This window comes from Aphidius gifuensis, linkage group LG5 (genome assembly GCF_014905175.1).
Source record: "Aphidius gifuensis isolate YNYX2018 linkage group LG5, ASM1490517v1, whole genome shotgun sequence".
Taxonomy (NCBI): domain Eukaryota; kingdom Metazoa; phylum Arthropoda; class Insecta; order Hymenoptera; family Braconidae; genus Aphidius; species Aphidius gifuensis.
In genome coordinates this window covers 6,117,204-6,138,609 of record NC_057792.1, presented here as the reverse complement: position 1 = coordinate 6,138,609, position 21,406 = coordinate 6,117,204, and the positions used below count along the sequence as shown (strand labels likewise).

Below are 21,406 nucleotides of genomic sequence, written 5' to 3'. Positions count from 1 at the left end.
TATGAAAGAATATTTAAAATTCAATGTGAATAGTATATTTATATGAATTTTCTTTATTAAATATTGAATCAATATTCTTTGAATGAGTATCTTTAAATGAACAAAAAATTATCCACTTATACCAAAGTTTATTATTACACAAAAGAAAACTTTTAAATGTTAAAATCAATTAAAATAATTAATTTTAAATATGAGAATATTTAAAATTCAATGTGAATAGTATATTTATATAAATTTTTTTTATTAAATATTGAATCAATATTCTTTGAATGAACAAAAAATTATCCACTTATACTAAAGTTTATTATTACACAAAAGAAAACTTTTAACTGTAATTTGAGAACTAAAATAATTAATTTTAAATATGATAAATATGATTTTTGATTTTTATATAAGTTCATATGTAGTTGAATAATAAAAACGCTAACACTCAATTTTAAAAGTACATTTAAATTGTTCTGAATTTTTCAAAATAGTAAAAAAAAAAAAATATTATAAAAATGAAATACGAAAAAGAATATAAAATTATAAAAAATGCTGAAAAACGTGCATTATTATTATTAAAATTAGTTGGTTTATTTCCAGTTGAAAAAAAAAATGCCACATTTTTCAGAAAAATTTTACCATATTTCATTGCATTTTTATTATCATCAATTGGATTGGGTTGTATGAATTTTGTATATCATAATCGTCACAATATAATAATTGTTTTAAAAGCAAGTAGCCTAATATTTAGTATTACAACAATATTATTGAAGGTAAGAATAATTATAAAATTAATATTATTAATATTATTATAAATTATTTTATTTTCCTAATTATAGGTGATAAGTTATACATATTATCGTGATGAATTACTTGAATTACACAATACAATGGATTCATTTATTGATGACCATATAAAAGATGATAAATTAGCATCTGTTATGATTGTTCCATTATTATTTTTTTCTAAAAAATTAACAATACCAATAATAATTTGTGCATATGCAATAATGGTATCATTATATTCACAACCAGCATTATTTATGATAAAACAATTTATAAATAATGTACAACCAATAAAATATATATTACCTTATCCAACAATATATCCATATCATATTGAAGGTGGTAGTTTATTATGGATATTACATTGGACATGGGAAACATTGTGTAATCTTGCATTTGTATCTGTTGGGTGTAGTACTGATAATATATTTGCATTTTATTCAACAAATATTATTGCACAATTACGTGTTTTAGCATATGAAGTTGAAAATTCAACTTTGAAAGATAAAAAAAATATAAAATTTCATAAATATATTATATTAAAACATCAAAAAATTATAAAATGTTGTTATTTATTACAAAGTATTATTGGGCTAGTTGTATTAACAATGACAATATTAACTGCACTTATATTGTGTAGTCTTACATTTCAAATTAGTCAGGTATTTATTATTATACAAATATATTTTAAAAAACTATTGACGTCAAATTGACACTCACATATTTTTAATAAGAACACAGTATGCTAATTTTTTCAATCAATTAAAATTTAAATAATATATAAAAAAATATTCCTAGATAAAAAATAAAATAAAAGTTTTTTTTCAATTAGAGTTTAATTACTTATCAGATTATTTACTTTTTTAAATTTTCTATTTTAATAATAATAATAATAATATTTTTAATAAATTATTTTTTTCAATTTTTTTTAAGATGAAAAAAATAACTGGTCAACAAATTGCATGGATTTCAATATATATATGGTATAAATTATTACAAGCATTTTTATATGCTTGGCTGGGTGAAGAAATTTTTATGGCTGTATGTATTTTATTATTATTATTGAATTCATGATTGGATTTAAAAAAAATAAATTTACATTGATCATTTGTAAATCATAAAAAGAAAATCATAGTATAGTATATAGATCATTTTAAATAAAAGCATGAAAAAAAAATATAACATTTTTAAAATTTCATTGATTAGCATATTGTGTTTGAATGTACTTATTAATATTATTATCAGTAATCAAATTTTTTATCATTATTATGTTCATTAAACGTGATTTTTTTTTTTTACAACCACAAAAATTAATATACCAATAATTTTAATATTAGAATAATGAATTTCAATTGGCTGCTTACAAAAGTAGTTGGGAGTATTATAATATTAAATCATATAGCTATTTTACTAGTATGCTATTAATTCAAAAACCTATGTATCTTGAAGCTTGTGGTTTAGTAGAAATATCAGCACAAATGTTTGCAAAGGTATAATAAATTAATAAACATATAAATGGTATAAATAATTATTTTATAATTTAAACAGATAATAAATACGTCAATGTCATATTTTTTTTTATTACAAACACTCAATCAAGATTAATGTTTTTTTAATTGATAATAATATAATACTACAAATTGGTAATGAAAAATAAATAAATCATTTGTGCATTCTGCTGATTAAATAAAAATTAATCCATCAAAATATATACATAAATATTTTGCAACTTTATTTTTATATTAAAATGTTTTAAATAGCAACATATTTAAAATAAATTCATGAATAATTAAAGAAAAAATTATTATTTTTTATTTAATTTATGATTTTAGTTTAAAATTTTTTTTTTTTTTTTCCGTTAATTTAATGTCAATGCACTTAAACTTATGGTTAAAACAAAAAAGAACCGACAAAATTTGACCCACCTGGTGATAAATGGTGGTTGATATGCACATTTGTAAGTTGATAAAATTAATATAATCAATAAATTTATTATAAATTTTTAATATGGTTTTTTAAATTCTACAAATTCACTTTTATAACTAGTGACTTTTAGCTGAGGTCACATTGATAAATGAAATCTAAAATAATTGTTCAGTTTATTCATAATATAAAATTAAAAAGAAAAAAAAAAAAAAAAAAAAGTTAAAAGAGAGTTTGAGAGTTTGCAATATATAGGTATAATTACTTCTTTTGTTATTTTATTTTTCCATATAAAAGTATAGAAATCAAAATATAAAAAGAATATTTATATAAATTTTCTTTATTAAATATTAAATCAATATTCTTTGAATGAACATATTAACTTATATACTGAAAAGAGAGTTTAACTGTAATTTAACAATTAAAATAATTAATTTTAAATATGATAAATATGATTTTTTATTTTTATTGTTATTTATTGATTTTTATACAAGTTTATGTATAGTTGAATAATAAAAATGCTAACTCTCAAATTTAAAAGTAAATTCAAATCGTTCTAAATTTTTCAAAATAGAAAAAAAAAAAAAATATAAAAATGAAATACGAAAAAGAATATAAAATTATAAAAAAATCTGAAAAACGTGCATTATTATTATTAAAATTAGTTGGTTTATTTCCAGTTGAAAATGCCACATTTTTAAGAAAAATTTTACCATTTTTCGTTGCATTTTTATTATCATCAATTGGATTGGGTTGTATGAATTTCGTATATCATAATCGTCACAATATAATTATTGTTTTAAAAGCAAGTAGCCTAATTTTTAGTATTATGACAATATTATTGAAGGTAGGAGTGTATCCAGAGTATTTAAAAAACCAAAAGTGTACCTGTTATTATTATTATTAATAGAAATTTTTTTATTTTACTAATTATAGGTAACAAGTTATATTTATTATCGAAATGATTTACTTGAATTACACAATATACTGGATACATTTATGGATGAACATATAAAAGATGATAAATTAGCATCTGTTATGATTGTTCCATTATTAGTTTTTTCTAAAAAATTAACAATACCAATAATAATATGTGCATATGCAATAATGGTATCATTATATTCACAACCAGCATTATTTATGATAAAACAATTTATAAATAATGTACAACCAATAAAATATATATTACCTTATCCAACAATATATCCATATCATATTGAAGGTGGTAGTATATTATGGGCATTACATTGGACATGGGAAACATTGTGTAATCTTGCATTTGTATCTGTTGGCTGTAGTACTGATAATATATTTGCATTTTATTCAACAAATATTATTGCACAATTACGTGTTTTATCATATGAAATTGAAAATTCAACTTTGGAAGATAAAAAAAGTATAAAATTTTATATATATATTATATTAAAACATCAAAAAATTATTAAATGTTGTTATTTATTAAAAAATATTATTGGGTTAGTTGTTTTAATAATGACAATATCAACTGCACTTATATTGTGTAGTCTTACATTTCAAATTAGTCAGGTTTGTATTCATTATATTTTATAATTATTATTTTTAATAAAAATGTGTTATTTATTAGTTGATAATTACTATTTTATTTTAATTTTTTTTTCAAGATGGAAACAATAACTGGTCAACAAATTGCATGGATTTCAATATATATATGGTATAAATTATTGCAAGCATTTTTATATGCACGGATGGGTGAAGAAATTTTCATAGCCGTATGTAATTTATTATTATTATTATTACTGTTTTCATAGTTGAATTAAAACATTTTTTTCTTTCTTTTCAAATAAATTTATTTATATATGCATATTGTGTTGTTAAACTATGTTGAATTGAATGTTTTTATTATTATTATTATCAGTAAAAATGAATAAATATAAAAATGCTATTAATTTTTTTATTAGAATACTAAATTTCAATTGGCTGTTTACAATAGTGGTTGGGAATGTTTTAACATAAAATCATATAGCTATTTTATTAATATGCTATTAATTCAAAAACCTATGTACCTTGAAGCTTGTGGTTTAGTAGAAATATCAGCACAAATGTTTGCAAAGGTATATAATAAATTAATAAATATACCTATATAAATAATTTATTTATTCATAATATTATTTTATAATTTAAATACAGATAATAAATACGTCAATGTCATATTTTTTTCTATTGCAAACACTCAATCAAGATTAAAATTTTTCGATTGATAATGATATAATAATACTACAAAAAGGTAATGAAAAGTAAATAAATTTTTTGTGGATTCTGCTGATTGAAAAAAAAAATATAATCCATCAAAATGTATAATGAGTTAGAATTATATCCATGATATTTCGGTGATCCTCACCACATGTGCCATTTAATTTTGTATATTACTAATATACATATTGACATTATTTATAATACATATAGAACAATATTTTTTTAAACAAATTACACTAAATTATTTTATACTTGGCGATGATATTGTTAAAAAAAATAAAAATTATATTATGTTTATGTACAAGATAAGGCAATTTTTTTTTTTTTTTTCATTTAAAATTAAACACAAACAACTTGGATATTTAAGTTTTTTTTTTCTTCAAATATCCAGATTGAAATAAAAAATATATGGACACAGCTTGGCCTGTTCTATATTCATAAGTGTTTGAAGAAATTATTTACAACAACAATATAATATCTAAAAGTTGATTTACGTTTATTTATTTATTTGAAAAAAATTGTGATAAATTTCAATACATAAAACCATTGACCCACATAAACAAGTATAACTATATTTTAAAATATAATATTATCTTATTATTTTCTTGAAAATATATAGCCGCATTTAAATAATTTTTTTAACGAGACAAAAAACATATACATGTAAATACCCATATACCATATAAACTTTTATATTAATAAAAAAAGTTTATTATTAATTTATTTAATAATATAAATGAAAATAAAATTTTTTAATTTTTCATTAAAGTGTCGTTTTCTTTTGATCATCTTGGAGCTTTTCCATATTTTCCAATTTTTCAAAATTGAGAGTCCAAATATCACGATTATTAAGAATAATATTAAATTCTTGTTCAAGAGTTTTTTGGATTTCAAATACCAAAATTGAGTCCACTCCAAGCTGACTAAGTGGCACATGTTTATTAATCATTTTTAAATCTTTAAGACCAATTATTTTCATAACAGCATCAACTATATTTGATATAGTGACTGATTTTTTGCTTCGTTTTTCTGGAATTATCATACTCAATACAACGGGTTGTGATTGAATTAAAAATTTATCAAGTGCATCAATACATGATGAAATTTTTTGTCTAAAAGTACCAGCAAATATAGAGTTATTGTTATTTATTTGCATATTTTCAAGTATACCAACATTATCAATAGCTCCCCATTGTATTGACAATGCTGGTAATCCATCGGCAATTCGTTTTTCACAAATTTTTTCCATGATAGAATTTGTCATTCCATAACTAGTCATTCCTTGACAACCATAACCAGCTATTATTGATGAAAAAACAACAAAATTTTCAATATTTTTACACATTTTTCTTGATAATTTATCAAAATTTTTAGTACTCCAAGCTTTTGATTTAAAAGAATAATCAAAAGTTTCAGCTGTATGATTACAAAAAAGCTTGATATCAAGTTCAACAGCAAGATTAAAAATTCCACCAACTGGTGCAATGTTTAAAGATATTTCTAAAATATCAACACAATCTTTTTCATTGTGAGCCAATTTTCCTGATATTATTTCAACTTTTACACCATTTTTTTTCCAATAATTAATTTTCATTTGTTGATATCCATTTTTAATACCACTTCGTGAAGTTAATATCAAATATTTTGCTCCACGAATGAATAACCAATCTGCTAGTTCAAGACCAAAACCACCAAGTCCACCATAAATAATATAACTGTAATTTGGATTACAGTAAAAACGTGGAATTACTGGTAAAGATATCAGTTGCTTGCTGTTTAATTTATCATTATTTTCATTTTGAATTTGAATAATAACCTGAAACAAAATTAAAAAGAAAAAAAATTAATATAAAATAACAATTTGTTTAGTTTTTTTTTTTTTTTTCTCATTACCTTTTCAGTAACTTCATTATTATTCATCAAATGTTCAAATGCAAGCTTCAATTGATCTCTGTTAAATATTATACTACTCAATGGTTTAACAATTCCTTCATTAACACCATTTTGTAATAAATCTTTTAATTTTAATAATATTTCATCATCATGATCATTATTTGTTTTGAGTAAATCAATCAATGAAATAACTTGAAAGTGTATACTTTTTGTTAAATCAAACTCAATAGTATTATTTATTTCATTGTCAACGTCTTTGATTTGCAAAAATTTACCTCCTTCTTTTAAACATTTGATTGAGATATTTTTATGATTGTCAGAAACAAAATTTAATAAAACATTTACACCTTGCCCTTTGGTTATTTCAATAATCATATTTTGAAAATTCATGTCAATTAAATTTCCAATATGATCTTCTTTAATTTGTGGAAATTTATTGATAATAAATTTTTTCATTTCCAATGATTTTACAGTTACAAATACTTCACATCCTTCATTGAGAGCCAATGTTATTGCTGCCTGACTAATAACATTAGTTGCATGATGAATCAATACTTTATCACCTTTTTTTATTTTACCATAAATATATAAAGCAAGATATGATGTCACATAAGCAAATGGAACTGTTGCTGCATCTTGTAATGACCAATTATCAGGAATATTCCAAGTTAATATTGAATTATTACTTTCAATTAAATTTGTTAATGCATTTGTTTTAACAAGTCCCATTATACGTTTATTTTTCATTAAATCAATACCACTATATTCACATCCAAATATATAATCTTCATCAAGTCTTGAGCTTGTAATTGATTCTGGTTTAAGTTTTCCATTTGCCAGCATCACATCACGTTCATTAATTGAGCTAAAAATAACTTTAATCATGCTTGATGGTGATGTTAATGAATTTAATGTTTTTGGTCCTTGATGCCATTCAAAACTATATTCATGTCACCTTTTATTAATTGTCTAACATATGCATGATCATATTGATCATATGATTTTTGTGTATTAGGCAACATAACATAACGATATGTACCCCATACAGGTAAATTTGAATTTGAATCAATGCGTAATACATTTAAAAATAAATCCAAACTCAATTGTTCTTGATAAAATGGATTATCAATATTAAAATCAGGTGCATTATCATCTTGTAAAATAAATCCACGTATAGCAGCTTGAGTTCCTGATTCACTTTGAAGACATTTCATTAATCCCGATAAACCATTTTCAAACTTTTTATCAGTAATTAATAAAATTCTTGAATCCATAGTACTCAATTTTAGAGCATTTTGTAATTTTTCAATCCATAAATATGTATTATCACTATTAACATGAATTATTGAATAATTTTTTTCACTCTCTATGCATTTTCTCAATAATAAAATTGTCAAATTTCCAATTGTTTTTTTGATAATTATCTTGAGACAATGTTTTTCAAGAGACTCTTTTAGTTGCTCTGGTTTTTGTAGATTAATTGTTTGTTCAAGGGTAAGTAAAAAATTATTATCTTTGATTGATAAAATAAATTGTGAAACTGTAGAATCTATCATTGATGATAAAATATTTTGTCCAGTTGATATCAGTGCATTTGTCTTCAATGAAAATTGATTTGGTTCAATAACCGTGACTGGAATTGCAGAAGTATCATTATTGTCATAAGGATTCATCTCGGCTACAGTCACAAATTCAACTTCAATTGTTGGAATTTCACTAATGGCTTTCCAAATAATTGGAGTTAATAAATTTTCAATATCATCGTTTGATTGTACCAGTTCTAATATTTGACATTTCATTGTTGAATAATTTTCTACTGACAATTGTACTGACATTCTAATTGCATCCTCAAGATTGAGCTCATCTTTGTCATCTTGATGAGAAACAAACTTATAACTTTGAATAATTGGTTCACATGTTATTCTTTTTCTTGCAATTGAATTTAATTTAACACCTTGAATTTCAATACCTCCAGACACTATCATGTCTAAATTATCATCATAAAATACTTGAAATTCTGTAAAATAAAAATTATTATTTTTTTTTTTTAAACCTGCCTCACAGTATTGAGTATTAATTAAAAATCAAATATTTTATAATTTACCTTTTGTGTCATCATTTGACATTGAATTTATTTGATTTAAATGCATCTTTGTATCAATAGTCAGCTTTTCAATTGAAATTGGAACAAATAAATTTTTTGTTTCAAGATTTAAAAGTTTGATTTGTATCATGTTTGCCAAAAATGTATCCCAATTATTTACCCAATCAATTGTACCACATGAGTTTTCAAACGAATAATTTTCAAGTCCCTGATAAAGACCACCCAAGTTGTAACCACGTAATGTTAACTCTCTATTAATTTCTTCCCTTGTTAAAGTATCAAATTTTTCGACATTTGAAGTAACAATTTTATTGTTTATATTTTTTTTTGATGAAACAAAGTCGGTAGAGTAAACTTTACCAGTAGCAACTATTTCTTCTTCTTCTTCAATAATTTTAAATTTTCCATTATCTGGAAAAAAAAAAAAGAAAATTATATATATATACAATTACTTATTGAAAAAGTATTACTATTATCTTACCTTTGTCGATGAAAATTGTAATTTTTACAGGTCTACTTTCAGGCAATATAATTGTTTTTAAAAATTTAATATCTTCAAATACAATAGACGTATCGAAAAATGATTTTCCTTGCATCATACACAAAGTTTGCCAAATAAAAACAAAATAAAAAGTTGTAGGAAATGAATTAATACCATCAACAACATGTCCAGTCATATATTTAAAATCTTGATCTTTCAAAGAAACTTCAATTGTTCGTTTGTGTGATATGATATTTTTTTCATTGTCAAATGAAACAACAAAATGATCATCAGAGTGTTGCCATTTTATTAATGGTGACAACATTGGTGTACCTCTTGATACTGGTAAAGAAACACTTGGATATAAATTTGATATTTTTGATTGTATACCAGCACAATATAGTTTTCCAATACAATCAAGAAATACTTGAATATTATCTTGACCTCGTTGAGCAAGTGACATGTTAATTACACTTGAATTAAGAGACGTACGTAAAACTGTCTGAAGAATACCATGTGGAGATATTTCAATGGTAATTGCATCATCAGGAATTAAAGTGCATGTTTCTCCAAATAAAACTGGACTCGTAAAATTTTTAGTAAAATATTCAGCAGATGCTAGCTGTGCTGTTGGTGTAGCCCATTCATTTTGATGAAAACAAGTACTTAGCCATTTGGAACTTCTTTTTTTTGGCTCAGGTATAATTTTTTTAAGATATTGTAATAATTTTAATGATGCTTCAGTAACATAACTACTATGATAAGCAATTTTACCACATTCAACTTCTCTGGCAAAAATATTCAAATCATTTAGCTTAGTAACAATTTTTTGAATTGAAATTGCTGGACCTGATATTGTTGTACTTTTAGCTCCATTATGACAAGCAATTTCAACATCATTTGAACAATATTTTTTAGCATCTTGATGACCTATTTTATTAACATCAAAAATAAGTTAATATTACGCATGTAAAAATTGTCTTTTTAAATTATTATAATATTAATAATAATTACCTAATCCAATTACAGCCATTGAACCTTCAATTATCCTATTGTTAATTGATGCAATACCTTGATAATAAATTGCTAAAATCATTTGTTCAGCTGTTATTGTATTATCTGCATATGCACAACCCACCTCACCCATTGAATGACCAATAATTTTATCTGGTACAATTTTCAGTGATTTAAGTAAATCAACTAAACCAATTTGAATAGCACCAATTCCAATAAATGCATTTAATATATTATTAAATTTTGATTTATCTGGATTATTGATAATATCATAAATATCAATATACATTGGTTTTAAAGCAGCATCACATTTACGTATTGCTTCAGCAAATATTGGAAAACAAAGAAATGCTTTTCCCATTGTTGGCCATTGAGATCCCATGCCTGAGAAAACAAACCAAACTGAATGTTTTTTTTGTGGTAAAATGTCAATTTTTCTACTAATAACTTTTTCACAATTTGACTGAAGTGTTTTTTCTATTGAATTTATTGTATTCAAGATAGTATAGCCACCATATAAATGACCATCAATACGATCAGCATGAATGTCATGAAGAAGTTTAATAAATTCAACATCAATTGGACGATTTTCAATCTAAAACAAAAAACAAAAATGCAAGTATATTAATGGCAATATCTCAGTCGATAAACGTATATATGTTATTAAAAACTTACATCATCAAGTATATATTTAACAGCATATTCAGTTCTTCCAGATACCATAACAAGTCTTGGAAGATCATCATTTGGTAAAGCATTATTAATTTTTTCTTTATCATTTGATTTAATAAGACAATGTGCATTTGATCCACCAAGTCCTAGACCACTTACACCTGCATAACCACCATTCCAATTTTCTGCTTCAGTGATAATTCTAATACGACCTTCTTCAATAGCTTTTAAGCCTTTTTTTGCTTTATTAAAATGTAAATTTGGTGGTATTTTACCAGTCTCATTGGCAATTATAATTTTAACAATTGATACAATTCCACTTGCAGCTTCAGCATGTCCTAGATTTGTTTTTATTGAACCAACAATAAGTGGTTCTTTTCTATTACTACACAATCCAACATCAATAGCCATAATTTCTTCAGGATCACCAATTTTAGTGCCTGTTCCATGTGCTTCCATATATTTAACATCATTTGGTGATACTTTACATTCATCATACAATTCACGAATGAGATTACTGTGCATTAAACTTGAAGGTAATGTTATACCTTGTTCTTTATATCCATCACAATTTGTTTTGCAATTAACAATAGTGCCATATACACGTTTTGCATTTTTTAATTTTTGTAAATAAATAATGCCAACTGCTTCAGCACGAGCAAAGCCATTTGCATCAGCATCAAAAGTTCTGCAATAACCATCAGGACTAAGAGCACCTAAAAAATAAATAAAAATATATAATTAATTATTGATATAAATTGATAATTAATAAAAATAAATAAAAGTAAAATCACCTAATTTAGCATATTGAAGTGATAAATTTGGATGAAGACATAAATTAGCAGCACCAACTAATGCTGCATCACACTGACCACTTTTAATTGATCTATATGCATTTTCAATAGCAACAATACTTGAACTACATGCTGAATCAATTGTATAACTTGGACCAGTAACTCCAAGCCAATATGATAATCGATTTGCATACATGGCTTTGCTACAACCAGTTATTCCATATCCATTATTAGCCTGTAATTTATATAATAAATTATTATTCAATTATTTAATTATATTTTTTTATAATAATAATTCATTACAAACCCATTTTTTTTCATAGAGACATATTTTTTTAGTTTCTGAAAAACATGTTCCAATAAAAACACCAGTTTTACTGCCTTTTATTGAAGATGGATTAATACCAGCATCAATAATTGCTTCGTATGCATGTTCCATCAACATTCTGCTCATTGGATCCATTGCATTAGCCTGATTTGGATTTATACCAAAAAATAATGCATCAAATTTATTGATGTTATTTATTTTTCCCATTCTTTTTGGTAACCCAGGAATATCTATATAAATTTACAAATAATAATAATAATAATAATAATTTTTTTCTTTATAACGTTAATTAATACAATATTTATTTATAATAAATTACCATTTTTATAGCGACGTGTATCTTCAGTCACCATGTCAATTTTATTGAAAAGATTTTTTTCAAGTTCTTTGACATTATCTGACTCTGGAAATCTTCCAGCAACTCCAGAGATAACAATATTTTCTTCAGAATTCATTGTTGACTTGTTGGGTAATTGTGCAAACACTGACAATTAAACTGTTATACTTTTTTTTTTTGTGATACTAGACAGTCGGGCTCGTCTATTTATTTGAAAGTTGAAGCTCATAGACATTCATAAATTCTAATGAGATTTTAAATTTAAATCATTGTTTTAGTTTAAAAATTAAAAAAACACATAAAATTGTTTTTCACGAAACTCGTATTGATAAAAGTAAGACAATTAAATTTTAATTATTTTACGACTTTTTTTATTACTTTGCCGTACATATTCATGGCCTAAATAAATTTTTGTATTATTTAAAATTTTTTTATTTTAAATCAATTATCATTTAAATGGGTAACCTTTATTAAAAAAAAAATATTTTATTTTTAATTATCAATCATCAATTAATATTTTATCTAAAAAAAAATATTTCAGAAATATATAATAATATTTTAAATAAATAAATAACATATTGCAGAGTTAATTTTTTTTTTAATTTTTATTTATCGATTCATTTATTTATCCAAGAAAAATAGTCTTTTAAAAATAAATTTATAATTCATTAAGCTATGATTTTTAAAAAAACAATAAAAACTGTTTTATTGATTTGGTAAAAAATTACGTGATCAAGGTAAAAGAAAAAAAGTAATTAAAGAGGTCATAAAATAGAGAAAAATAAAATTTTTATATTTTTTAAATTTATGTAATAATTTTTTGTTTATTCATTGAAAATTTCATTGTATTTTTTTAATTAAAAAATAACATTTTTTTTTTATTAATTAATAATAATTATATATATTATTAATTTGATAAATTTCATTGTCACATAAATATTACAGACAAAATAAATTTTAAATCATCAGGAATATTCCAAGTTAATATTGAATTACTTTCAATTAAATTTGTCAATGCATTTGTTTCAACAAGTCCCATTACACGTTTATTTTTCATTAAATCAATACCACTATATTCACATCCAAATATATAATCTTCATCAAGTCTTGAGCTTGTAATTGATTCTGGTTTAAGTTTTCCATTTGCCAGCATCACATCACGTTCATTAATTGAGCTAAAAATAACTTTAATCATGCTTGATGGTGATGTTAATGAATTTAATGTTTTTGGTCCTTGATGCCATTCAAAACTATTCATATCACCTTTTATTAATTGTCTAACATATGCATCATCATATTGATCATATGATTTTTGTGTATTAGGTAACATAACATAACGATATGTACCCCATACAGGTAAACTTGAATTTGAATCAATGCGTAATACATTTAAAAATAAATCTTTTAAATTTTATTGACTTGGTAAAAAATTACGTGATCAAGGTAAAAGAAAAAAAGTAATTAAAGAGGTCATAAAATAGAAAAAAATAAAATTTTTTTATTTTTTTTAATTAAAATAACATTTTCTTTTCCATTAATTAATAATTATATTTATTGTCACGCATAAATATTACAGACAAAATGAATTTTAAATCATGGTAATTAAAAATTGATTAAAATTTTTATATAAATTTTATCATTTATTTTTAATTTCATCAGTAAAAAGAGGCATGAAATATCACATATATATAAAAAAATATGATTTATTGTACAATTTTGGGTAAAAAGATAAAAAAATTTATTAATTCTTTGTGATACAATTAATTTTTTAATTTAAAAAATCCTTTTTATCTTTTTTTTTTTATAAATATCATATAGATATATACATTTTTTTTATACACCTTGTCATTCTCTTTATTTATGTAAACCCCTACTATGGACATTGTTAACTTTGGCTTAAAATAAATAATAAAATTTAACATATACAACTCAAGAACTTATAACCCTGACAATTATTGTCTCTAACTCTGTCAATGTTATCGAGTCTCATTATTTTACTGTTTTTTAAACATAGAAATTTTTTATTTCATTTTATTTACATATATTTAAATTTACAATGTTTTTATGATATTTACTCTTAAAATATTATAAAGTAAATTTTTATGTTATTTATTTGTTTTTTAAAATAATAATATATCCAAGTGTTTTTTTTTTTTTTTTTTAATCATATCAATAAATTATTATTTATTTTTTGAATATACAGGTATATTATGACATTTAAATTTACGATTAAATTTTACCTGGTGGAAAAAAATTGACTCAACATTTAACATTTCCACGTGTTGAATTGAAATATTTTAATATTAAATTTCTATTGGAGATCATATTTTTTTTTAATTTTAGGTCGTAAAAATAAACAATTTATGAAATGAAAATATAATAATAAATTTTTTTTTTTTTAAATATTTTTAGGAATTTGATAATCATCAAGGTTGTGATAGTGCCAATGATGAAAACAAAGATAATAAAAATGATAATCCTGGATTATCTTATGGAATCGATGATACACCACCTTGGAATCTTTGTTTTTTTATGGCCATTCAGGTACAGCTTTCACAAGCTTTTTATTACTTGAATGTTGATATACCATTTTTTTTATCTTTTTTTTTTTTTCTTTTTATTCACAGTAATCAATGTATTTTCATAAAAAAAAAAAAAAAAAGAAATTATCATGTAATAGATCGTAATAAGTACGGTGTAAAAATTAATGAAATTTTCATATTTATCAGGGGCTGTAAATATTTCTTGATAAAACTTTGAGGAAATAATATTTAATTAATAATATTTACAAGTATTAATTTAAAAGGAAATACAAATAAAGAAATCATAAAATTATTTTTTTTTCTATAGCATTTAACTTTATGTTAGCTGTTTATTCACAACTACTTGTTAATACACGTTGTCCAATAATTGTTTATATTAAAAATAATGGTATAAATATTAAATGGTTTTATTTATTTAAATTATTTCCAGTAAGTTTATATCTATTTACTTTATTTTTTTGTGTTTAAATTATTTATAATAATATTTTTTTTTTTCAAGGTAGTTTCAAGGTACTGACAATTTGTGGTTTATTTGTTATTATTTACCAATTGGTCATCAAAGTAAAAGAAAAAAATAATTAAAGAGGTAAAAAAATAGAAAAAATAAAATTTTTATATTTTTTAAATTTATGTAACGATTTTTTGTTTATTCATTGAAAATTTCATTGTATTTTTTTTAAATTAAAAAATAACATTTTTTATTTTATTAATTAATAATTATATATATTATTAATTTGATAAATTTCATTGTCACATAAATATTACAGACAAAATGAATTTTAAATCATGTTAATTAAAGATAGATTAAAATTTTTATATAAATTTTATCATTTGTTTTTAATTTCATTAGGGGAAAGAGGCATGAAATATCACATATATGCATATAAAAATATGATTATTTTTACAATTTTGCGTAAAAAGATAAAAAAATTTATTAATTATTCTCTTTGATACAATTAATTTTTGAATTTAAAAAAATTCTTTTTATCTTTTTTTTTTTTATAAACATCCTATAGATATTTTTCTTTTTCTACACCTTGTCCTTCTCTTTGGCTTAAAATAATAAATAATAAAATTTAACATAAAGGGTGCCCCGTAAGTTCCGCACGTGGTATATACCACGAGATAGTTCATGAATCTTTAGGAAGAAAATACACAACTAAGAACTCAATACATTTGTTATAAGTTATAACCCTGACATTTATAGTCTAACTCTGTCAATGTTAACGAGTCTCATTATTTTTCTGATTTTAAAACATAAAATTTTTATTTTTTTTACCTTATACTTATTTAAATTTACAATGTTTTTGTGACATTTAAATTTATTTGTAAGTATATGATAAAGATTTATACATTTTTTTTTGTAAATTTATTTATCAATTTTTTATTATTATAAACTATTTAATGTTTAATAATTTTTAGCTTTTTTTTTTTTATATAAATACTCCAGGGCTTCCCTATTTTGCTGATAAAATCAAAATTGATCCATCAAAATATTTGATTGATTTTAAATATTTTAAATATCAACATATTATAATAAATTCATAATTAATCATAAAGAAAAATATAAATTACAAAAGTTATTATTTTTTCTATAATTTATGCTTTTAATTATAAATTTTTTTTTCCTTTCCAATGCACTTTTAGTAATTCACCACAAAAACTGGTTCATGTAATTTTATACAACGTATCCGTTTGTGTTTCATGAGACATATGAAAAAAAAAAAAATAAAACCCATAAAAATTTATTATGTTAAAACGAAGGAGAGACCCAAGACACACACAGTATTGTCTCGCACGAATGTCAATATCACAAATATATTATCTTTCTATTTAAATTGATAAAAAAAAATAAAAGTCCAACTGTATGAGAGATAATTTTTTGTGTAAATAAAAAAAATATATTCTAATCAGTTTAGTTTTGAGAAAGGTTTTCACTAACAAATACATATATATTTTTCATAATATGAAAAAATAAATATTACAATTTAATTGTTTATAATAATTTTTTTTTTAAATATCAATTCAATGTCAGATCCAATAATACAAACATTTTGTTGTCAACATAACAATAAAAGTGACATTTCAATTGTTATAATGAAAGAATTTGATACAAATATGTACAACAATGTTTGTATGATATCATCAATAATTGGAATATTCGGTGCAATTTATCAGGTAAATAAATAAACAAATAATTTATTTATTAATGTATATGAAAAGCTAATTTAATTTAAATTTTAAGATTTTACCAAGACAAGTTTTAATTCATCAACATCGTTGGCAAAATTTTTCATCATATCGTGCACGTAATATAATTATTTGGCTTGCTGTTGCTGATTTTTTTGCGTCATTAGGTAATAATAATAATAAGCATTAATATTAATAAGCTAATTTTAATGAAAATTAATTTTTAATTTATGTTTTTTAAAGGTGTTTTTGTGAGATCATTATTATGGATTAATTTTAAAAATATAATGCCAACAATTGATGATACATCAAGCATTATATTTTGTGTTATATCATCGGTAATTTTATACATAGGTGATTTATTATCATTTAAAAATAAATTTATATATTAAATATTTAAAATATAATAAGATATTATTAATTTGTATCAGGCATGGACTGAATATTTTTACATGGTAACTTGGATTTGGACACTTTGTTATGCAATTGATATGAAATTATTACTCATTGAAAAACCGAGTAGATCTTATCATTTATTTGCATGGACATTTCCAGGTTTATTGACAATTATTGGTTTGACAATATTATATTATCCAGATGCAAAGTAAGTTTTAAATAATATTTATTTATTGAAATTAATTTTATATATTGAATTTTAATTGAATTTTGTTGTAGTTGTCATGGATCAGTTAATTTAAAAACAGCATTATTAAAAATAATGCCAAATTATATTGCAACATATGGACTTATGACATTTGTTATGATTGTTAATCCAATACTTTATAATTTATCAAATAATGATATTCATAAAGCTGTTACATGTAATGCCGGGCAAATAACAAGACGTGAAAGAAAAATATTTAAAACAATTAAACTTAAATTTGCACTTACCAATATTGTATTTTTAATATGTTGGTTACCAAATTTAATAAATGGAATACTTCTTTGGATTTTGTGGTTTAATCTTCCAGTCAAAATTGTCATTATTCTCTGGTACATTATGGTAAGTTTTTCTTTTGGCTCATCTTTTAATTTCAAACTGTAATTATTAACAGAAATATTTTAATTAGGCAATTACAAATCCACTTCAAGCATTTTTTAATGCAATTGTTTATCAAAGTTGGGGTAAAAATATTATATTTCAAAAATTATTATTATTTTTTAATAAAAATCATGATGATTTATGTGAAGCTAATGAAATTTCACCACTTTTAACAATGCCAACAAATTGTGGTACAACAAATTCAAGTATCAATAATTCATCATCATTTTAAATTTATAATTGAAATTAAAATTTAGTCTATCTATTTTTAATTAATAATATTAATTACTCACTGAATATGATGACTTTTAGGTTTGGCTTTTCGTTTAATATTTCTACTTCCAAACTCCATGGTCATTTTTTTTTTTTTTGTAGTTAACGTTTTATTATTTTACTCTGTAACAATTGAAAAAATTTATAGCATTAATTATTTTTCTTTAATATTTATGCAATTAAAAATATTTTTATTGATTAGCTATTATGAGTTTTAAATAATTCATCATTTTAAAATGTAAAATTATTTATTTTTCTTTTTTCTACAATTTTAACTTAAATATTTTATTGAATAAATATATAATTATACAATTTTATTGATCAACAATTGTTTGAATCATTTTATATATACACAATAATTTTAAATTAATGTTATTATTATTTTTATAATTAGCACCATTTGACATTTATTTTTCATCAAAAATATTTTGTATATTTTAAATTTATTAATTATTTTTAATTTTTATTAATGATGCAATTTTATGTATATTATTTATATTATAAAATTCTAAAAAATAATTTGTCATGGAAATTAAATCAAATAATATTATGCTTTTTTTTTTTTTATAAGAATTTTTCAATAATTCTTTTCGAAATTTCGATTTTTAAACTGTCTATATTATTCATATTTTTTTTTTCGACGTACTGTTACTATTATGCAACGAAATCTTTTAAATTTTCAATAAAATAAACATATAAAATTAAAACAAAATAATATATATAAAAAAAAAAAAAAATGAAATGTTTAATTACTACCAGATTTATTCAAATGACCAAGTGTCAATGATGTTATTTCTTTCACAATCATTTCAGCAATTTTCCATGCAAGTTCTTCTTTAGTCTTGAAAAAAAAAAAATAAAAATTTATTAATTTCATTATCATTTTTTAATCATTATTTATTATTAACCTTATCTTGTTCCATATTTATCAGTCGTTTAACTGCTCTTGAAATACGTGATTCTATAATGATAAAAAAAAAAAAAAAGACAATATAATTATTTTCATAAATTAAAGCATATAAGTATTTACCATATTTTCTTTGTGGATCAGGTTCAATTTCAGTTACAAATCTTCCCATATCATCGACATATCCAACACTCAAACTACAATAAATAAATTAAATAAATTATAAAATTTTAAAAGCTAATTATTATCTTAATATTAACCTGGATTTTGTTCTTTTCCAAAGTGCATCAGGATCATACAATTGTCTTGTATCAATATTCATTGTGTCATTAATAGAACTATCAATTGAATGACACGAATGACGTTTATTATCATTTGAATTTCCCATATGTGATAGTGTACTAACTTTAATGATATAAATTGATTAATAAAGAAGAAAACAAATAATAAAATATGTAAATATTTACCTGCACGTCTGATTCGTGGCTGTGTACCATTACTACTTTGAATTGTGCTGATTAATTCTGATAGATATTTGTAATATATCTGAGAAGATAAAAACTGATAAAGATAATACTGAAAAAATTTTAAAAAAAATTAAAAACGTAAGAATACAAATTCGATAAATTAAAAGAATATAAGCTGAGGTTTTACTTACTTTACTTAAATAATTATAAACAATAATCATTGGAAGTTCAAAACAATCTGGTTGAGGACCAACTCCATCTTCTTGGCATATATTTTGTTCAATTTGAAAACGTATTTTATCTGAAAAACCAAGTGGCGTTGTTGCTTGAAGACTAAAATATCTATAAAAATAAAAAAAACCAAATTTTTTTATATTAAAATAAAAGTATTTAATTATTATAAATTTATTAAAAATATATATCTTACTTGTCATAAATAATAAGAGCATCATTTTGAGCTATATGAGAATCATAAATTTTTTTTTCCAATAAATTTTGTTTATAATTTAGCGCACACATCCAAAAATCTAATAATTCTCTTTTATTTTCAATTTCCATAAACTGTATTTAATAAAAATTAACATATTTATTATAAATAATTATTAAACAATTGAAAAAATATTTGATTTTACCTCAATAAAGTAAAAAAATGCTGTTTCATTAAATAAAATATCAGCAAGTTTAACTTCATCACTTGTTAATACATCAATTTGATATTTACAATGAAATTCACTTTTTAAAAAATCATTTATATATCTGAAAAACAAAAAAAATATATAACTTTTAATTTATCTATAAAACAAAACAATAAAACAACTTACTCATCTTGAATAATTTGATAAACTTTTGTTTGTAAAATTAACAAATAGTTGATTAACTTTAAATAACCATCATTTGTATTTATAAAATTAATATCAAATTTATCGAAATTATCAATTTTTAATAAATCATTTTTAATATATTTATTGTATATTTTAATAGCATCTTGATAGATACTTGATAAATCATTATTTTCATTCATTATTACTATATTATTATTAATACTTGATGTTTCTTCACGTATACATTCAACATCCATCCAATATTTTATCAATGATATTTTACCAAAATGATCCATATATTGTATAAAATAACCAAGTGCAAATTTATCAGCTAAAATTTCATTTAATGTTTTTGATAATCTTGATTTTGTTGATATTATTTTTGATAAATCAATATCATTATTTTCATCAATTAAATCATTTGGTAATAATTGCTTAACAATTTTATTATCATTGTTATTTAATGATCTATTTATTGTTGAATTATTTGATGTTATTATTTCCTTTTTTTGTCCTAAATATGATAAATTAAAAATTATTAATATTTTTTTGGGTTATAATAATGTGTTTATGTTGTTTTTTCTATTTTTTATTATGATGCTATTATTGTTTTT

At 21.8% G+C, this 21,406-nt stretch overlaps 4 protein-coding genes across 4 annotated transcripts; 2 read left to right on the top strand and 2 right to left on the bottom strand.

Moving 5' to 3' along the window:
- Positions 1–668: 668 nt before the first annotated feature.
- LOC122856285 lies at positions 669–4,917 on the top strand. The gene is made up of 8 exons (XM_044157980.1): positions 669–758; positions 825–932; positions 1,705–1,812; positions 2,109–2,261; positions 3,631–3,804; positions 4,335–4,442; positions 4,632–4,784; positions 4,861–4,917. The coding sequence occupies exons 1-8, from the start codon at positions 669–671 to the stop codon at positions 4,915–4,917; spliced, it is 951 nt and encodes a 316-aa protein (XP_044013915.1).
- A 2,810-nt stretch (positions 4,918–7,727) lies between these two features.
- Positions 7,728–13,879, bottom strand: LOC122856284 (fatty acid synthase-like). The gene is made up of 8 exons (XM_044157979.1): positions 13,493–13,879; positions 12,252–12,356; positions 11,885–12,119; positions 11,094–11,806; positions 10,419–11,013; positions 9,405–10,334; positions 8,924–9,334; positions 7,728–8,836 (listed from the first exon to the last, which is right to left on the bottom strand). The coding sequence occupies exons 1-8, from the start codon at positions 13,877–13,879 to the stop codon at positions 7,728–7,730; spliced, it is 4,485 nt and encodes a 1,494-aa protein (XP_044013914.1).
- A 2,641-nt stretch (positions 13,880–16,520) lies between these two features.
- LOC122857314 (G-protein coupled receptor 143-like) lies at positions 16,521–18,607 on the top strand. Its single transcript, XM_044159422.1, has 6 exons — positions 16,521–17,270; positions 17,338–17,449; positions 17,526–17,620; positions 17,714–17,886; positions 17,958–18,285; positions 18,353–18,607. The coding sequence occupies exons 1-6, from the start codon at positions 17,121–17,123 to the stop codon at positions 18,554–18,556; spliced, it is 1,062 nt and encodes a 353-aa protein (XP_044015357.1). The 5' UTR covers positions 16,521–17,120; the 3' UTR covers positions 18,557–18,607.
- Positions 18,608–18,681: 74 nt separating this feature from the next.
- On the bottom strand, positions 18,682–20,818 carry LOC122857334 (A-kinase anchor protein 10, mitochondrial). The gene is made up of 10 exons (XM_044159453.1): positions 20,793–20,818; positions 20,604–20,727; positions 20,399–20,532; positions 20,163–20,313; positions 19,972–20,080; positions 19,765–19,909; positions 19,628–19,701; positions 19,506–19,558; positions 19,354–19,438; positions 18,682–18,720 (listed from the first exon to the last, which is right to left on the bottom strand). The coding sequence occupies exons 3-10, from the start codon at positions 20,527–20,529 to the stop codon at positions 18,716–18,718; spliced, it is 753 nt and encodes a 250-aa protein (XP_044015388.1). The 5' UTR covers positions 20,530–20,532; positions 20,604–20,727; positions 20,793–20,818; the 3' UTR covers positions 18,682–18,715.
- Between the last annotated feature and the right edge of the window lie 588 nt (positions 20,819–21,406).

Coding starts and splice junctions, on each gene's coding strand:
- LOC122856285 (XM_044157980.1), top strand. CDS start 669: ATGAATTTTGTATATCATAATCGTCACAATATAATAATTGTTTTAAAA. Junction 1,813..2,108: donor GTGAAGAAATTTTTATGGCT/GTATGTATTTTA, acceptor TTTTAATATTAG/AATAATGAATTTCAATTGGC. Junction 2,262..3,630: donor CAGCACAAATGTTTGCAAAG/GTATAATAAATT, acceptor TACTAATTATAG/GTAACAAGTTATATTTATTA.
- LOC122857314 (XM_044159422.1), top strand. CDS start 17,121: ATGTCAGATCCAATAATACAAACATTTTGTTGTCAACATAACAATAAA. Junction 17,450..17,525: donor TGATTTTTTTGCGTCATTAG/GTAATAATAATA, acceptor TGTTTTTTAAAG/GTGTTTTTGTGAGATCATTA. Junction 17,887..17,957: donor TTATATTATCCAGATGCAAA/GTAAGTTTTAAA, acceptor ATTTTGTTGTAG/TTGTCATGGATCAGTTAATT.
- LOC122856284 (XM_044157979.1), bottom strand. CDS start 13,879: ATGTTACCTAATACACAAAAATCATATGATCAATATGATGATGCATAT. Junction 10,335..10,418: donor AATGGCTGTAATTGGATTAG/GTAATTATTATT, acceptor TTAATAAAATAG/GTCATCAAGATGCTAAAAAA. Junction 8,837..8,923: donor GTCAAATGATGACACAAAAG/GTAAATTATAAA, acceptor TTTATTTTACAG/AATTTCAAGTATTTTATGAT.
- LOC122857334 (XM_044159453.1), bottom strand. CDS start 20,529: ATGGAAATTGAAAATAAAAGAGAATTATTAGATTTTTGGATGTGTGCG. Junction 19,910..19,971: donor GCCACGAATCAGACGTGCAG/GTAAATATTTAC, acceptor ATATCATTAAAG/TTAGTACACTATCACATATG. Junction 19,559..19,627: donor TGATCCACAAAGAAAATATG/GTAAATACTTAT, acceptor TTATCATTATAG/AATCACGTATTTCAAGAGCA.